General features: G+C 43.2%; 2 protein-coding genes across 9 annotated transcripts in view; both read right to left on the bottom strand.

Annotated features, from left to right (window-relative positions):
* The window catches only part of FARP2 (FERM, ARH/RhoGEF and pleckstrin domain protein 2), a 100,322-nt gene extending 94,627 nt beyond the window's left edge, over positions 1 to 5,695 (bottom strand). For 4 of the 6 annotated variants that reach the window (XM_079782270.1, XM_079782275.1, XM_079782276.1 and 1 more), the window contains exon 1: positions 4,650 to 4,714. The gene's annotated coding sequence lies outside the window, so the exon portion shown is untranslated. Of the gene's footprint in view, positions 1 to 4,649; positions 4,715 to 4,835; positions 5,133 to 5,503 lie in introns of those variants that run through there. The other 2 variants (XM_079782273.1, XM_079782274.1) reach the window with 2 other exon arrangements.
* An 892-nt stretch (positions 5,696 to 6,587) lies between these two features.
* SEPTIN2 (septin 2) overlaps positions 6,588 to 14,426 on the bottom strand; it is a 33,787-nt gene continuing 25,948 nt past the window's right edge. For 2 of the 3 annotated variants that reach the window (XM_079782876.1, XM_079782877.1), the window contains 4 exons: positions 12,984 to 13,067; positions 11,843 to 11,900; positions 10,168 to 10,270; positions 6,589 to 8,633 (listed from right to left, as the gene is read on the bottom strand). In XM_079782876.1, coding sequence (XP_079639002.1) covers positions 10,169 to 10,270; positions 11,843 to 11,900; positions 12,984 to 13,067 — 244 coding nt within the window. In that variant the 3' untranslated portion in view covers positions 6,589 to 8,633; position 10,168. Of the gene's footprint in view, positions 8,634 to 10,118; positions 10,271 to 11,842; positions 11,901 to 12,983; positions 13,068 to 14,426 lie in introns of all 3 variants that reach the window. The other variant, XR_013814113.1, reaches the window with a different exon arrangement.

Here is a 14,426-nt window from a genome sequence, read left to right as displayed (position 1 = left end):
ATACATAAACCTGTAACATGGCCATTTATTACCATTTTCAAGTATTATGTACTGTACATAACTGCATGTGCTGTACTTTTATACGGCCGGCAGGTTTTTTTACACTAGCATCACCACAAACACGTAATGTGTTGCACTATGATGTTGTGATGGCTGCGACATCACTGGGTGACAGGAAATTTCTGGGAGACTGTTGTATATGAAGTCCCTTATTGGGTCGTTATGCAGCCATGGCTGTAGAGACTTGTTCCCCCAACATTCACCTGGTTAACTACCACCAATACCACTGGGGTTTGAATCGTGAAGGAGACAGGCATTAATGAAGCCTAGCAATTTAAACAGTCTGTGAAATAGCCTAGTGTGCTTTCTCCTTCCCAAATACTTTCTCATTGGCGGCTGGAGGATGCTCAGAGCTCCCTCGCCCCACGAGCTCTACTGTATCATCTGGCATCAAGCAAAGGGCCAGAAACTACCCCTGCAAAAGCAGCTATTCTACCTCAGATTTTTGGCCCCTCACTTGCACTGGCCTCTCCCAAGGTCCTATACAAACTGTGCCTATCATTAGAGCCTTTTGTAAAATTTGCAAAAAATATTCTAATTGCAATGGACTAAGACTGTTGCCTCTTTGCACTCTCTCCCTTTCCCTTTATATCAGGTTGCTTAGAAGGGGCATTTTAGATCCAGCTAAGGGCGCAATGAGTTGGAGACATTTATTTTAGGTTTAATGGGATTCATTTATGTTGTTTGCAGTTACTTAAGTTATGACCAGCCATCTCAGTGCAAGTGTGGCTTCCAGGAATACTGTTATAGCACTGTGCCTGCTCACCAGGGGCTGAGACAAAGGGCCAGGTGGGGGCCGCAGCACCTGACTGAGTACATCAGGGCTAGCACTGGAAGCGTGTGGGCAGTGGGCAGAAACAAGGCTTGAAAACCTGTGGCGCTCCTGTCAGAAAAATTGATAATGTAGAAATATAATTATAAATGTACCATAGATTTTTTCTACTTTTTTTAATGGAATTGTGCAAAATAGAATTTAAAAGAACTCATACTTTTCCAAGACACCCAGCTGTAGCTGTACTAGAAACAGCAAATATGTCTATACATGAAATCATGTTTTCTGTGTCTATCAATAATAAAAATTTTTTTATCAACTATGCTAGAGGAATCACTAAATTCTTTTCATTCTCTGTCATATGAAGAGGCAATTAAAAAGTGCACAAAGAAAAAGTATTATAGCATGTATCAGGTAATTAACAAACGTGCTATTTTCTGGGATTTAGTGATTTGTGTTCCTGGTCAGATTCTTTAAATCTGTAACTTATTTGTTTTTTATAATTCTTAATAATTATTCACTTTCAGAATTGATTTTTATTTGTAACATTGTATTCTTGTCTTAAAGAGGCCCTCCTTCGCCCAACTGTGTTTCAGGCCCCATAAAATTTGGCATCTGCCCTTGCCCCAAATGAAATCTAATTAATTTTATTGAGTGCCTAGTGTGTATCAAGCAAGTCTAAGTACTTAAGGATACAGGACTTTACAAGAGAGAGAAAATCCCTTCCATTATAGTGGAAGAATATAAAGAAGAGAATGTGCTAAATGGTGGTAAGTCCATGGCGAATGTAAAGACAGCAGATGAGATTTGACAGGTGGAGAGGGAGTGGGAAGGCCTCAATGAGAAGACAGCACCTGCATCAGGCCTAAAGAAGGTCCTGGTGCATATTCCAAGAGCCACCACATCCTGAGTGACCGTCATTGCTAGGAGCCCATGCCACACCCTCCTCCATGTCATCGCATTTGACCCTCAGGATCCCATTTACAGACCAAGGAACCCAGGTGCAGAAAGGTTAGTGACTTGCTCATGGTCACTCAGCTCTGCAAGTGACCCCACCCTGATTCCATGGTGTACTGTCTCCTCTCTGCTTTGAAGGACCCCGGATGGCAAGCACAGGGACACAAAGATCTAGAAGGGGAGACAACCATGTAAGTAGCCAGGAGCACCTCCCCACTGCAGTACCAGAGAACAGAAAGTACGAGGTAACATCGAGGAAGGGAGTGCTGCTAGCCTGACCCAGAGAGGCTTCCCAGGCCTGAAGTTGGAGCTGGGCCTTGCAGTTGACAGGAGACGAGCTGGACAAAGAGCAGTGTGCACAGGCATGGGACTGCTGGGTAAGAATGGAAGGCTGTGTGTGGCTGGGGCCCCAAGGATGTCCATGGCGGGCTGGGCAGTGAGGGTGTCGTGGCCCAACCTAAGAGGTCTGGATGCAATTTCACACCTACTTCTGGTCTATAGCTGAGAAAACAATGAGGAGAATGAGCTGGGAGAGATGGGCTGAAGAAAGAGTCATCACTGCATCCTACATTATAGTAACATTTTGCGTTTGAATTTTAAAATGGCTATAAACCAAATACCAGTTTAGGGATAAAACAATCCTATGACTCTAAATAAAACTACTTATATCATTCTAATTTCACTTCTGATCCTTGTCCACGTCCTCACATATTTTTACAACATATAATTGCTGTGTACACAGTTTCGCCTTTTTGGTTAAGCCATGTTTTTTAACACATTTCAAATGTTTTGGGAGGGAAGGACAAGAATGGGGTTGCCAGAACATGCTTATTGGCTGTGGAGTGCTATTCCATGCATATTAGAATTTGTTTTAAAAACTGGAATTCCAAAATCACAGTCATTATCACACACTGCCAGTTGCTCTCCAAAAAGATTAGCTCAATTTACAGAATCACCACCAATGTAACTGCTCCCTAGAAACTCACCAAACATGGGGATTTTTTCATATTAAGTTTTGTGGAACCCTCACCTTTTTTAGTCTGCTGCCAAGGTAAAACCCGGAGTGACTGCGGTTTTCCTGCATACCAAACACTATTCTGTGTGCAGGAAGCTCATGACCCATTGGTAAACTGATAAGAAAGTGGGTGAAGGAAAAAAGCAAACAAACCTGAAAGGGGAAGCAGCAATAAGAAAAACCTCTTACTGTCTGAGTATAGAGGTGTTGATGTGACTATGGTAGGAGTGTTAGGAAAGGAGGACAGAATTCCTTGTGGCTATATGGGTTTAAAGAACTTGCATAGAATTATTCCTGCATCAGTCTTTGCTTTGTCAATTCAGTGTATATCCTTCCCTCCATGCAGGATAACTGCTTAAATCCCGTCCACTTCTCGCTGTCTACTCAGACTAATCTTTCACCTGAGAACAGAATAGCTAACATTTATTAAGCACTGACTGTGTACCAGGCATCTTGCTAGCAGCTATCCTATCAGTCCTCACAACAACCCTCTGAGGTAAATTTTAACCCCATTTTATCAACAAGGAACCTTGTTGAGGCAGCAATAAACTAATGCTATATAAACTTCTTTGGGAAAGGAAATAGTACAGAAAGAACTTGGAAGTCCACTACGAAAAGATGTTCACATGTGTAAATGAGCCCAAACTTGTGCAGTTCAGGAGGATGCACATCCGTGCAAACTGGGCCATGAATGTGCAGTAAATGGGGCAGGGCCCATACCAATTACTCCACTGCCTCTCCTTTAAAATGGTGCCATGCAAACTGGCCACCTCTCTGCAGATTTTGAAAGAACCAAACAAAACAACCAGCATGACACGATTCACAACTCAACACAGAATTATGTCTTCTGGTGTCCAGGAACTCAGAAAAATGTTTCAAAAAATAGCAGTTACAGAAAATTAAAATTTGGTCTACAAGTAAAGGTCACTCCATGGTGCTACCTCAAATGTCTTCTCCCATCTCGCTGGCATCGAGAAAATCTGTGTCCTCTGTTGCAACACAGTCTACACTCTAACCCAGGGCCGCCTGATGGTTATCAAACATTTCCATAGTGGTCCAGCCAAAGCTACCTCATGGAAACAAAACTAAGGTAGAAAGAAAAACCACTCTCTAAAGATTTAGCCCTGGGCCCTAAGTCTTCCCATTTTTTCTTTACATTATGTATTGACGTTATTTCCATCAACATACCTGTTTTGTTTTTTCACAGGCATTACTGACGAGGACCAGGGTAAATGAAAAAGATGTTTATGTGATGGACTGGACCACATACTGGTCCCACCCTTCATGGTTTTCCTTTAGAAGGCTCCCCACTGCCTTAGGAGTACAATATTTCCAGACCTTAGTGGAGTAAAAACTTGAATACCTAACACCGAATTCCTACCTTTAAGATACAATATAAGGAAAGGCCAAGAAGGGCCTGGTCCACGCCAACCAGGGGCAGCTGCCACCTGTGGCTCTGCGCAGGCCTCCACAGTGCACATCTGGGCCTCCGCGCGGGGCACTCTCCGTCCCACCCGCCCCTGGGCCTCCACGCGGGGCACAGCGGAGACTCCACGTTGGGCACTACCATCACACCACGGGACACTCTGCGCCCAGCCCACCCACGGGCTCCACGCGGGGCCCTGCCGGGGCACCACAGGCCTCAGGCGGTGGGCTCCCCACACATGGCCCTCCTCTCACGGGGCCCGCCGTCCTAGAAGGCCTCGCGAGCGCGGGCGTGGACTCCTCCCGTGGGCCGCTGTATGAGGCGCGCGGGACGCCGCGGTACATACGCACGCCCTGCCCAGACACTCGGCCTCGGCTTCCGCCGCCCGCCCCCGCGTCCTTGCAGCCCCCGGTCCTCACCCGCCAGACCGCCCGTGCAGTCTCCAGCAGCGGCCTCCGGTCCTCCGCCGGCTCCGCCCGCTCCCGACTGCCCGCGGGCCGCGCCGCGCCCCCGCCCCAGCCCGGAGCCCCACCCCCTCCCCCGCGGACACGCCGCCGATTGGCTTGTCTGGAAGCGCGGCATTGAATTCTGATTGGTGAACGAACCTGGAGTGGGCGGGGAGGCGGAGGGGCCCGTGTGGATTCTAATGCAAATCATCAGAAACTCGGCTCTCTAAGCCGGACTCTGTCCTGGGCGTGGCTTCGGCTAGGGAGCAGGGCCTCGGGCTCGCTGGGCGGGACCCGGACTCGGTCCTGGGCGGGGCCCGGACTCGGTCCTGGGCGGGGCCTGGACTTGGGTCTGGGCGGGGCTTCGCCTCTGAGGGCCCGGCGTGGTTCCCCTCCTAGACGCTCCCTCCGCTACCGGCGGTGTCATCCTTCTTAATTTTGCACTCGGATGTCGAGTGTGACTCGACACGGTTAGCATCGGTAGCAGGAATCGAGAAAAAAGCAAGCGAGTGCAAAGGGTTAAATTCCACCCATTGCACTTCTAGGGCTACCGAGACCGTAGCCTAAAGGCACCGAGTGAAACAGGAGGATGTGACGCGGCGGAGATTCATTCCTCTTGGAGAACCGCAGCCTTTCAGCCTTTGAGGACCACTCCTGCTTTCCGACCCCGACCCAAGTATGGAAATGTTACACCACCGCCCCCTCCCGGCTCGCAGGAGCTCATACTCCTTCTCCTTCCAGAGGCTCGGTGAATGAACTGCGCACCCTTCAAGGCCACGCCCAAAGTGCCCTTCGAGGTGGGTATGGTCCTGGCACCGCGGCCTTACCCGCTAAGGCTGTAGAGGGGATTACTCCAAAACGGAATGGGGTTGTCTTCGAGGCGACTTCTACAGTGCTCCCGACTCCTGAGCCATGCCCGATACCTCGTTTCCTAAAAGCCGAGATGGGAGTAAGTGTCGCTCCGGGTAGGGGAGGCTCAGGTCCCAGGCGCGGCAGAGACCCTCCCTCCTCCTGACCCCCCCAAGCCCTCCACAGCTCCTCCTGGGACTTCCCTCTTAACAGCCCCCAGTGACACCACCGCCAGCCCTCACGTCAGTACCCCCAGCGGCTGCACTCACTGCCCCTAGGGTGGCGCAAAGCCCCACTAACCCCACCCCACAACAGGTGCATAGCGCCATGGGGGACTGCAAACTGGAGAGCCTGGTTAGAGGGCGGGTGACCCTGTGGAGGCTGCAGCTAGCATACTGCCTACACAGGGGGCCGAGAGAAGGAACTAGAGACAGCAAGCGCTGTCCAGACCTCCAGATCAGCCTTACAGTCCAGGTTTTTAAAATGTTTAATTGTAGAGGAACTTTCCTTACTAATCTTAGTAATATTCAGAATAGATATGGTTTCTATTTGTCATTCATTGTACTTCCAGGTATTTAGTAGCTGCTGCCACAGTGAATGAGATTTTTATCACTAAATTTTTTGTAAAAATTTTATTGATTTTAGAGAAACATCAATTTGCTTGCCCACTTATTGATGCATTCATTGGTTGATTTTTGTATGTACCCTGACTGAGGATTCAGCCTGCAACTTGGTGCATCTGGAGGATGCTCTAACCAACTGAAATAGCTACCTGGCCAGAGCCCTAGGTAAAATTTATTAGTGAGTAGACATCATTTAACTCTTACTAGTGCTAAGTTTTATCAGACCTTCTTTCACTTTATGTAGGAGATCAGATCATCTGTAAGTAATTCCTTTTCCAGTCTTTATGGCTTTCCTTTGGAACTGGATTGCCAATACAAAATTGTTGAATGCTGATGCTATTGATGCTAGTAATTTACCTGACTTTAGACACACATTTGAAGGGCTTTGAACCTTTCCCAGAAGACCTTACACCTTTCCTCGGGAAAGAACCAATAATGAGGAATACTACTTTAACCTCTAAACAATAGTGCTTTATTGATGAAAGATTAGTTTCAATGGATACAAAATGGCTGTATAAAATTTTTTCAAAATACAATTCTATAAGTAAGGAGTATGGCTTAGTAAAATAACAGTTATCTAGTAGCAAAACTATTTCAGTTTGAGCAATGGAAAAAAAAAGATTTAAAAGTATAAAGGTGTAGGTCCACCCATCCCGCATAACCATTACTAGGTGCAGTCAGCCCCAAATAGTTTTACTCAAACACACACAAGGCTTATACAGATCACTTGCAAATGTCCCCCTGCCTCCCTTTAAACAGCTTTTATTAGCAGTTAATAAGTGCCAAAATAACCCAAGTAATTGGCCTTGATGGTACTCTCAAGTCATGGAACACTTTTTCTTTTTGAAAACTTTGCAAAATATGCCTAAACCTAAAGCTTTTGACCCTTCACAATTGTTAACAGTGAGGGGACAAGTTAGCAAGAACACATTATTTTCTGCAGTACACTTTGGTAACATATTTTGACCTCATGTTATTTTTTGACCAAAACCAAAAAACCCTCCTCATTCGCAGATTAAGCATTTTCTCTATTTTAACCCCTCCTGTTTTAGCAAAATGAAAATAGTGAACCAGCACCTGCTCCCTCTAGGTCTCCTTTCATCTGTCACTTTCTTTTTCAACTTCAGTAGAAATGTTGAATAAAAGCAGGCCTTGGAGCATCAGCACCCTGGGAGTGCAGAGTGTTGAGTGCTACAGTGAAGGATGAAGACATGACAGGAGGGAACGGAAGGGCCAAGGCCACAGAGCACAGAGAACCCACCAGGAAGGGCTTTGACTGGCAGCACCTGCAAATAGTCCATGGTGTAGTTTTGAAGTGTTTTTCATTCTTACATGATACATGGAGAAATTTGTATTACACATAACAAAGGAAATGACAATGGCTAAAAATAGGACACACAATCCACACATTAAAAAAAAAAAAAAAAAAAAAAGACTACTGCGATTTTCCTCTCTTCAGAAAACCATTCAAAAAAGAATTAAAGGAAAGCCGAATCTGGGTTTGGCACTCACCTACCCACCAAAGGACCCCAATTTTCACTCCTGAGGCAGATCTTCTACACCTTTAATTACAGAAATATATTAAAGTGCAGTATAAAAATACAAAAGGTCAGTTTCTGAACAGATCAACTGCTAATTTTCCTTAAAAAGTTATTTTTTAACTTAGTGGAGTGAAAATAGTTTATTGACTCTCATTGTGTTGATAAGAATCTTAGTTGCAATATGAACTGGAGCTCATGGATACTCTTTTTCCATAGCAGAGTATAACCAGTATTAGTGGAAAACACTACAAAAAGTGGCTGTAACAAGTTCTCCCTGCCCAGTGGTTTAAAAAATGAGCTAGTATAAGAATGCAAAAATTTCTAAAATTTATCCCTAAAAGCCTGTTTTTAAAAGAAAGCTACTTAAGTATAAGCATATATCTCATTTGGTAATTATTTTTCATTTGGTAAACAGATGAATGTGCAGATGAATTAATGGTATTGTATTGTAGCAGCAAAACTGGTCTTGGGTGTTGTGATCAAACAGAAAGGAAGGCAGGGAAGAATTCCCATACGGTGCTCCAGGTTAGTAAATGGCAGGGTACCTTCTATGTCATTAGATCCATATGTCTACCATTGAGAACATTTGGGGTAAATAACAAATCAGGAGTGCTCCTCCATGACTAGTTGGTTAGGCCAGTCAAATCATTTTAACGTACGTGCCGACTGATCCCTGGAAATGAATTCTAACATTAGTGGTTAGTTAAGGTGGACGAAAATGAAAATGCAAAGTTCACTCACAAAATATAAAGTCTACCCTCTAGTAATGAATATAAATGTTAAAAGTACTTCATACAAAAGAACACATCAAAAATTTTTTAAAAAATTAAATTCTTGGGCCACAGGCACTGTAAAGTATGGATGCTCACTTCTCCAACAATTTCTTGAAAACACAGAGCTGTATTTCTCATTTGGAATGCTTTCTTTATCTTGCAAAATGTTTTCTGAAAAAAAGAAAACAACACGTTTAAATGGGAGGGATGCAATGCCTGCTGCTTTGACCATTAACAGCATGCTTTTTCTGTTAACAGTGTGCAGAAAGTGGTTGGGCTCATTTTTGCTAACGACAGAGTTAGCAAAATCAAAATATCATTTATGAGGCTCCAGGAAATTAGGACTGCAAAACTGCAAAGTACACAAAAATATAAATCAATTTTATGTACCTAAAGTAGAATTTCCCTAATTCCATAATTAAAGTTTTAAAAAGAGCAGCAGTAAGGTCAGAGGAACCCAGCCAACATCTACTGCCCCCTCCCACCTCAATAGAGGCCCCCGGAGTCCTTGCTTCTTTCCACTTTACCCTGAAGTAGCCAGTGGGTGCCAACTTGCACATGCAGAATCAGCCTCTGAAGTCACTAGTTATATGACTGAAGACAAATAATTTTAAATGCTTGCACAGCGGCAATGTCCTTATTGGCAAAGTGTGAACTCAGCATATACCCTGGGACTGTGCTAAGGTTTCAACCAACTCTGACCCAGGTAGGGTTACATGGTCGGTCCCAGGACAGTAACTACTTATATTGGACAACTGTACTTGTGCTTTTTGGTGAATATATTTCGTAACTAAAACCCTTCCCAATAAAACACATGAGGGCAGGAACTTTGTTTGGTGACCAATGCCCTGGTTATGCTCTAGGTCCTTCCTTTATCACCAGTCTGTCTGTCATGGAGGACTCTTGCCTTTTATCTCATCAATTCTGCCATGTGTCAGCTAAGCCCAAGTCATTCCTAATGTTACATCCCTACCTGTTTTCATCAACACCCTCATGCTTCTACAGTGAGGTCCCTAATGTGCAGTGCAAATGCTCTCCCTGCCGTCAAGCTTCTCCTCAGACCTGAGCCAGCTCAGACTCTGTCCAGCGCCAGTCATCTTTCTTCTGAGGACAGGGATTGCCTCTACCTAACTCCATGTGACTGCTTCCTCCTTTCTCTTGAGATGATGCAACAGCCACTAAACAGCTCTGAAATGCCCACCTATCCAGAGGAAGGTGGGTCCCCTGTCTGTAGAGTCCCTTCAAGCAGGGAGGCCAGATACCTACTGAATCACTCACTATTACCATGGGTTGGAGCAGAGCTGTGGTGAGGAACAGGGAGGTCAGCAACCTCTATCAGGGTAACCCTGCCCACCAGGAATAATTCACCTGTTTTACCAGCTTTGCTTTTGGTCTGATAAGCTATTTAACACTTAAAATTCTCTTTGAAGAGATATTTCCAGCTTTAATTAACTACTAACCCTAACTAATAAAAGTTACTTTAATATAGTTTTTCTTGTATTGTTAATCATATTTATAAGCTTGGAAAATATGAAAAATCTTTCCTAGACAGGAGTGGAAGAGAAGCTTCCTTTTTTAGGAGCAACCCTTTCCCTTTGAATACAGAGCTTCCAAATGTCAACTCTTAGTAAAACCTGAGGAGGCAGCGGCACCTGCCTTTATGTTCGGGCTGAGTCAGTAACAAAGCTGCTCCTGAGCTCACTACCTCACACGTGGTGCCCGTGAACTGCGCCGTCACCGTCTCCGCCCTGCATCTGCAGCTGCATCTGTGCCTGCATCCTGGCGATCATCTCCTGCATGCGGCGGAGCTGTGGGCACAAGATAGGGACACATCACTGTGTGTAGGGTCTGCTAGCCCTTATTCTTTATGGGTGTCCTGGGAGGCCTAATATTAACTTCTATGCTTACCCAACACAAGACAAAGAATTAACAAACCAAAAAAAAAAAAAAAAAAGAATTAACAAACCAGTAGAATGAGCAACAACTCAATAGAAAACTGAGCAAATGGAAAGAATAAGCAATTCAAGTATAAAAAAAGAAATTAATCAACAAAATAAAGACAATGAGAGATTTTTTAAACCTAAAAGGTGGGAAAGAGACTGGGGCTACCCAGTGGAGAATGTGAGCCCAGGCCATGGGACAGCCCTGTCACTCCCCTGGAGAATGTGCATCCTCTGCTATCCTTATCCATTCTATCACTGTGGTTTCTACATGTTTAAAAGACCTCAAGGTTTGCAAGGATTATAAGTTATTTACCTAAATTTTCTTCAGGTAACTTTTTAGTTCTGTTTCTTAAAAAATATTTTAATTGATTTTTTAGAGAGGAAGGAAGAGGGAGAGAAAGAAACATTAATGTGAGAGTGAAGCATCAATTGGCTGCCTCATGCACACTCCCTACTGGGGAATGGAGCCACAACCTGGGCATGTGCCCTGATGGAGAATTGAACAGGCAACCTTCCTGTGAGCAGGATGCCACCCAACCAATTGAGCCACACTGGCCAGGGCTTGGTTATGTTTTTAACATTTAAATATTTGCTCTATATTGAATTTATTTGGCCAAAAAAGTGAGTCTTATTTTTGTTTCCAAAAGGCTGCCCTGTTCTGGGATTACTTAATAAGTATGTCTGGATCCCACAATTCAACAGACCTCAAAGCCAGCTTTGTCAGAGCACATTTCCATCCTTCTGACCTAGTTCCTGACATGTACTGAATCAGCCTCCCACAACTGGACCAACTTCTCAGGGTGACCACTGTTCTCTGACTTCTCTATAACCACCAAAGCCAACCTCTTCTCATTAGTCTATTTCCAACAGCATCCTGTGTTTCCCCTGCTTAGTCTTCAGAAACATTACAATTATCTTATCAACCTCTTCCCTCAAAGTAAAAACTAGACAAGCACACACAAGTCTGCTGGGATTGCATTAAATTTAGAGAAAACTGTGATCTTTGTATTAAGCATCCTAAAAAGTTAGGTCTTTATTAAAATTTTGAAAATTGTCAGTAGTTTTCTAGTTTCTTTCCCCATGTAAGTCCTACATATTTCTTCATAAATTTGTTAATGATTGTGAATAGCAGTTTCTCATTCTATTTTTTAATTAGTTATTACCTATGTATAGGAAAGCTGATTTATGAACATATTACAAAATCAGTCATGTTACTAAATTCTCACTGGTTCCAAGCTTTTTCACTAAATTTCGATTGGAGATTAAATGAGATAATACATGAAAAAGAATAGGCATATTATATATAGATGTGTATATGAAGTACATTAGCTACATGAAATATATTCCTTCTTAAAAATCAGGGAAGCTATAAGAAGCTAATTATAAATAGTATTCTTGATATAAACAGCTTTAGATTTAAAATACTTTTCTACTTACCTCAGCTTCTTTTTCCAGCAAGATCTGATCTTTATTCATGTCCTCATTTTCCACCTTTCTAAGAGTTGAAAAAAATTACAATTATAATACAGCAACAAATATAAATTGGTTATTTCTGATGACAGATAATCAAAGTAAGATTTCAAAGACATGTATCTACTTAAAATTACATATATTTATTTTTCTAATTAATGACCTGAATAAATGAGGATGAAAAAAGAACAACATGAAATGGAAAATACAAGAGATACTCTAAGCTGGGATGATGACACTTCCATCGTTATCTACTCAAAATACAGCAGCTACTTTCTGAAGAATACTTTTTTGAGTTATTCTTTATGAACACTGTGTCCATCACACTGAAAATAAGGAACAGGCTCTGAGGTCTAAGCAGAGAGAGCCATTACAGAGGCCCCAGCTCATGAAGACACAGCTTCTAACATGCCGAGGCTGGCCTGGGCCATTGCCTGGTTGTCTGCTCCTCAATGGGACCTCCTTGTTGCTTCTACCTTTCTTAATGTCTAATCCCCACATTAATAAAACAAAGTAGACTTTGTATATATGCATATCCATCAAATTTTAAAAATGTGAATATTTTAGTGAACTACAATACAGAAAATTATTTTAATGAATGCTGTACATTATTTATTTATTTATTTAAGCTCTATGCATAGATGTGGTTTTATCAGACATGAATCAGGTCTCATTAAAAAACCCAGGAGGATGGTAAACAGCTGAGTGAGGGCGGCCATGTGCGCTACCGAAGAGTAGACCTGCTGCTCCCACCTTAACCCTTGGGGTGCTCCACTTTCTTAATGTGAGTCTGTCCTCATTTAGACAGACTGACACTTTTGAGAAAGAACCCACCACATGTATATGGCCTTTCCATTTAAAGCTGTTCTGTCAAAAAATAAAAAAATAAAAAAAAAAAATAAATAAAGCTGTTCTGTCCGTGCAGATGATTAAAGCTGCCTTTAACAGGCTAAAAAGGGTGCAATTTGATTAAATTAGCAACAAGTTGCTTATAATAGCTCTTGAGTAGAAAACCAAACCATGTTGCTTTGAGGTCAAGGAAGAGCTGGACACATACAGGATAGTGTGACTTGGGGTGACAAACATGGACAGAGAGGGACAGTCTCACCTGCCACCTCTTTTGAGCCTCTCGGAACGGAAGTTCTCATAGTGAAGGTCCTGGGTCACCTCCTGGAGGTCCTGCATGTGAGTGCTGAAAGAGAAAAGAATGCACCAAGCTGGGCTCCATGCATGTGCCATTTGCATGAAGAAAACAACGAATCATGGACACAAAAGAACCCCCGAACTAAAACTCACTTATTACCTGGCAAATTGTACACAAAGTTGATGGAATTTGGGGATAAGGCTATGGAAATGTCTACATAGGTGTATCCTTCCTTGCTACCACAGTAAATGATCAACACACCCACCCTGCAGGGCCAGGTTAAGAGTCCCTCCATGAGGCCTCTGCCACAGGTACGGCCAAATTCTGCTTGAGACTATCATCCCTGGACAGGGCCAGATGCATAGACATTAAGAGATTTTTGTAGGTAAACAGTGTCTGAAACAGAACACACTTTCTGAAAGTACTTATAGAAAACATGCAATTCAAATATTCATGACTTCATAAGCTTAAAATGTGTATCAGAGAGAGTTAATTAGCTTAAGCTGTGGAGAAGAACACAAAATGAAGTATTAACATTCTGGATAAAATAGAAACAGCACTTTGAATCTTCTAATCACTGTATAGAACATTCCTGGGTTTCTGGCTGAGTTTTTTCCAATAATAAGAACTCAAAGAGTAGAGAGATTATATTCCTGTTACTCAGGATCCAGGCAATGGACGGAGTAATGGCAAAGTGGTGGCCCATTTTCCCTCTTTCTGAGAAACACACAACTGACACCAAAGTTCCACACCCTCCACCTCTGACAGGATCACGACAGCTGAAAACCCATCCCTGAAGGGGCCGGGTGCACTTTAAATGACTGAAGTACGTTTAATAGAGCTTGAATGGTAAATTTAATGTTTTGTTTTTTTTAGTGATTTTAATTCACTAAAACTGCTAACCCAAGTGAGACATATGTGGCATGTAGAGCAGTTTTCATTAAAGTTTTCTAGATCAGCCATTGTTTGAACTCTTCTGATTAAAGAGGTATTAGATTTTGGCAATAATACTCTTTCTTTCAGCCTATTCATTCAAGAGCAACAGCATTACATGTATGTTGCTAAATGTGGAATCTATTTTTAGAGGAAACAGTCTGTTTTTGTAGTCAGGGCTGTACTAGTTGCTAGGACTCAATAGAGGAATAGAATGGGGGCGACCCTGAGAGAGCCTGAGGCTGACCAGCAGTGGCAGCATACCCTAGCTGACCCCTAAGGCAGATCCAAACATGTCTTCCCTGGAGCAGGAGGTGACCCTTGCTGGGTATGGCCACCTCACACATTAGTCTACTTTTAGCCTCAAAAGAGACCCTAGCAATCAATGAGAAAGGAGTGCTGAGCTATAGGTCACAGGTGGAAGGCCTAGTTCAGATCATTCCAGAGAGCCTGCAGGTGGGGGCCTTCTGTACC

The sequence above is a fragment of the Cnephaeus nilssonii genome, assembly GCF_951640355.1.
Source record: "Cnephaeus nilssonii genome assembly, chromosome: 10".
In the NCBI taxonomy this organism is placed as follows: Eukaryota; Metazoa; Chordata; class Mammalia; order Chiroptera; family Vespertilionidae; genus Cnephaeus; species Cnephaeus nilssonii.
Note: the sequence above shows the minus strand (reverse complement) of the source record. Positions and strands in the feature narration are given on the sequence as shown.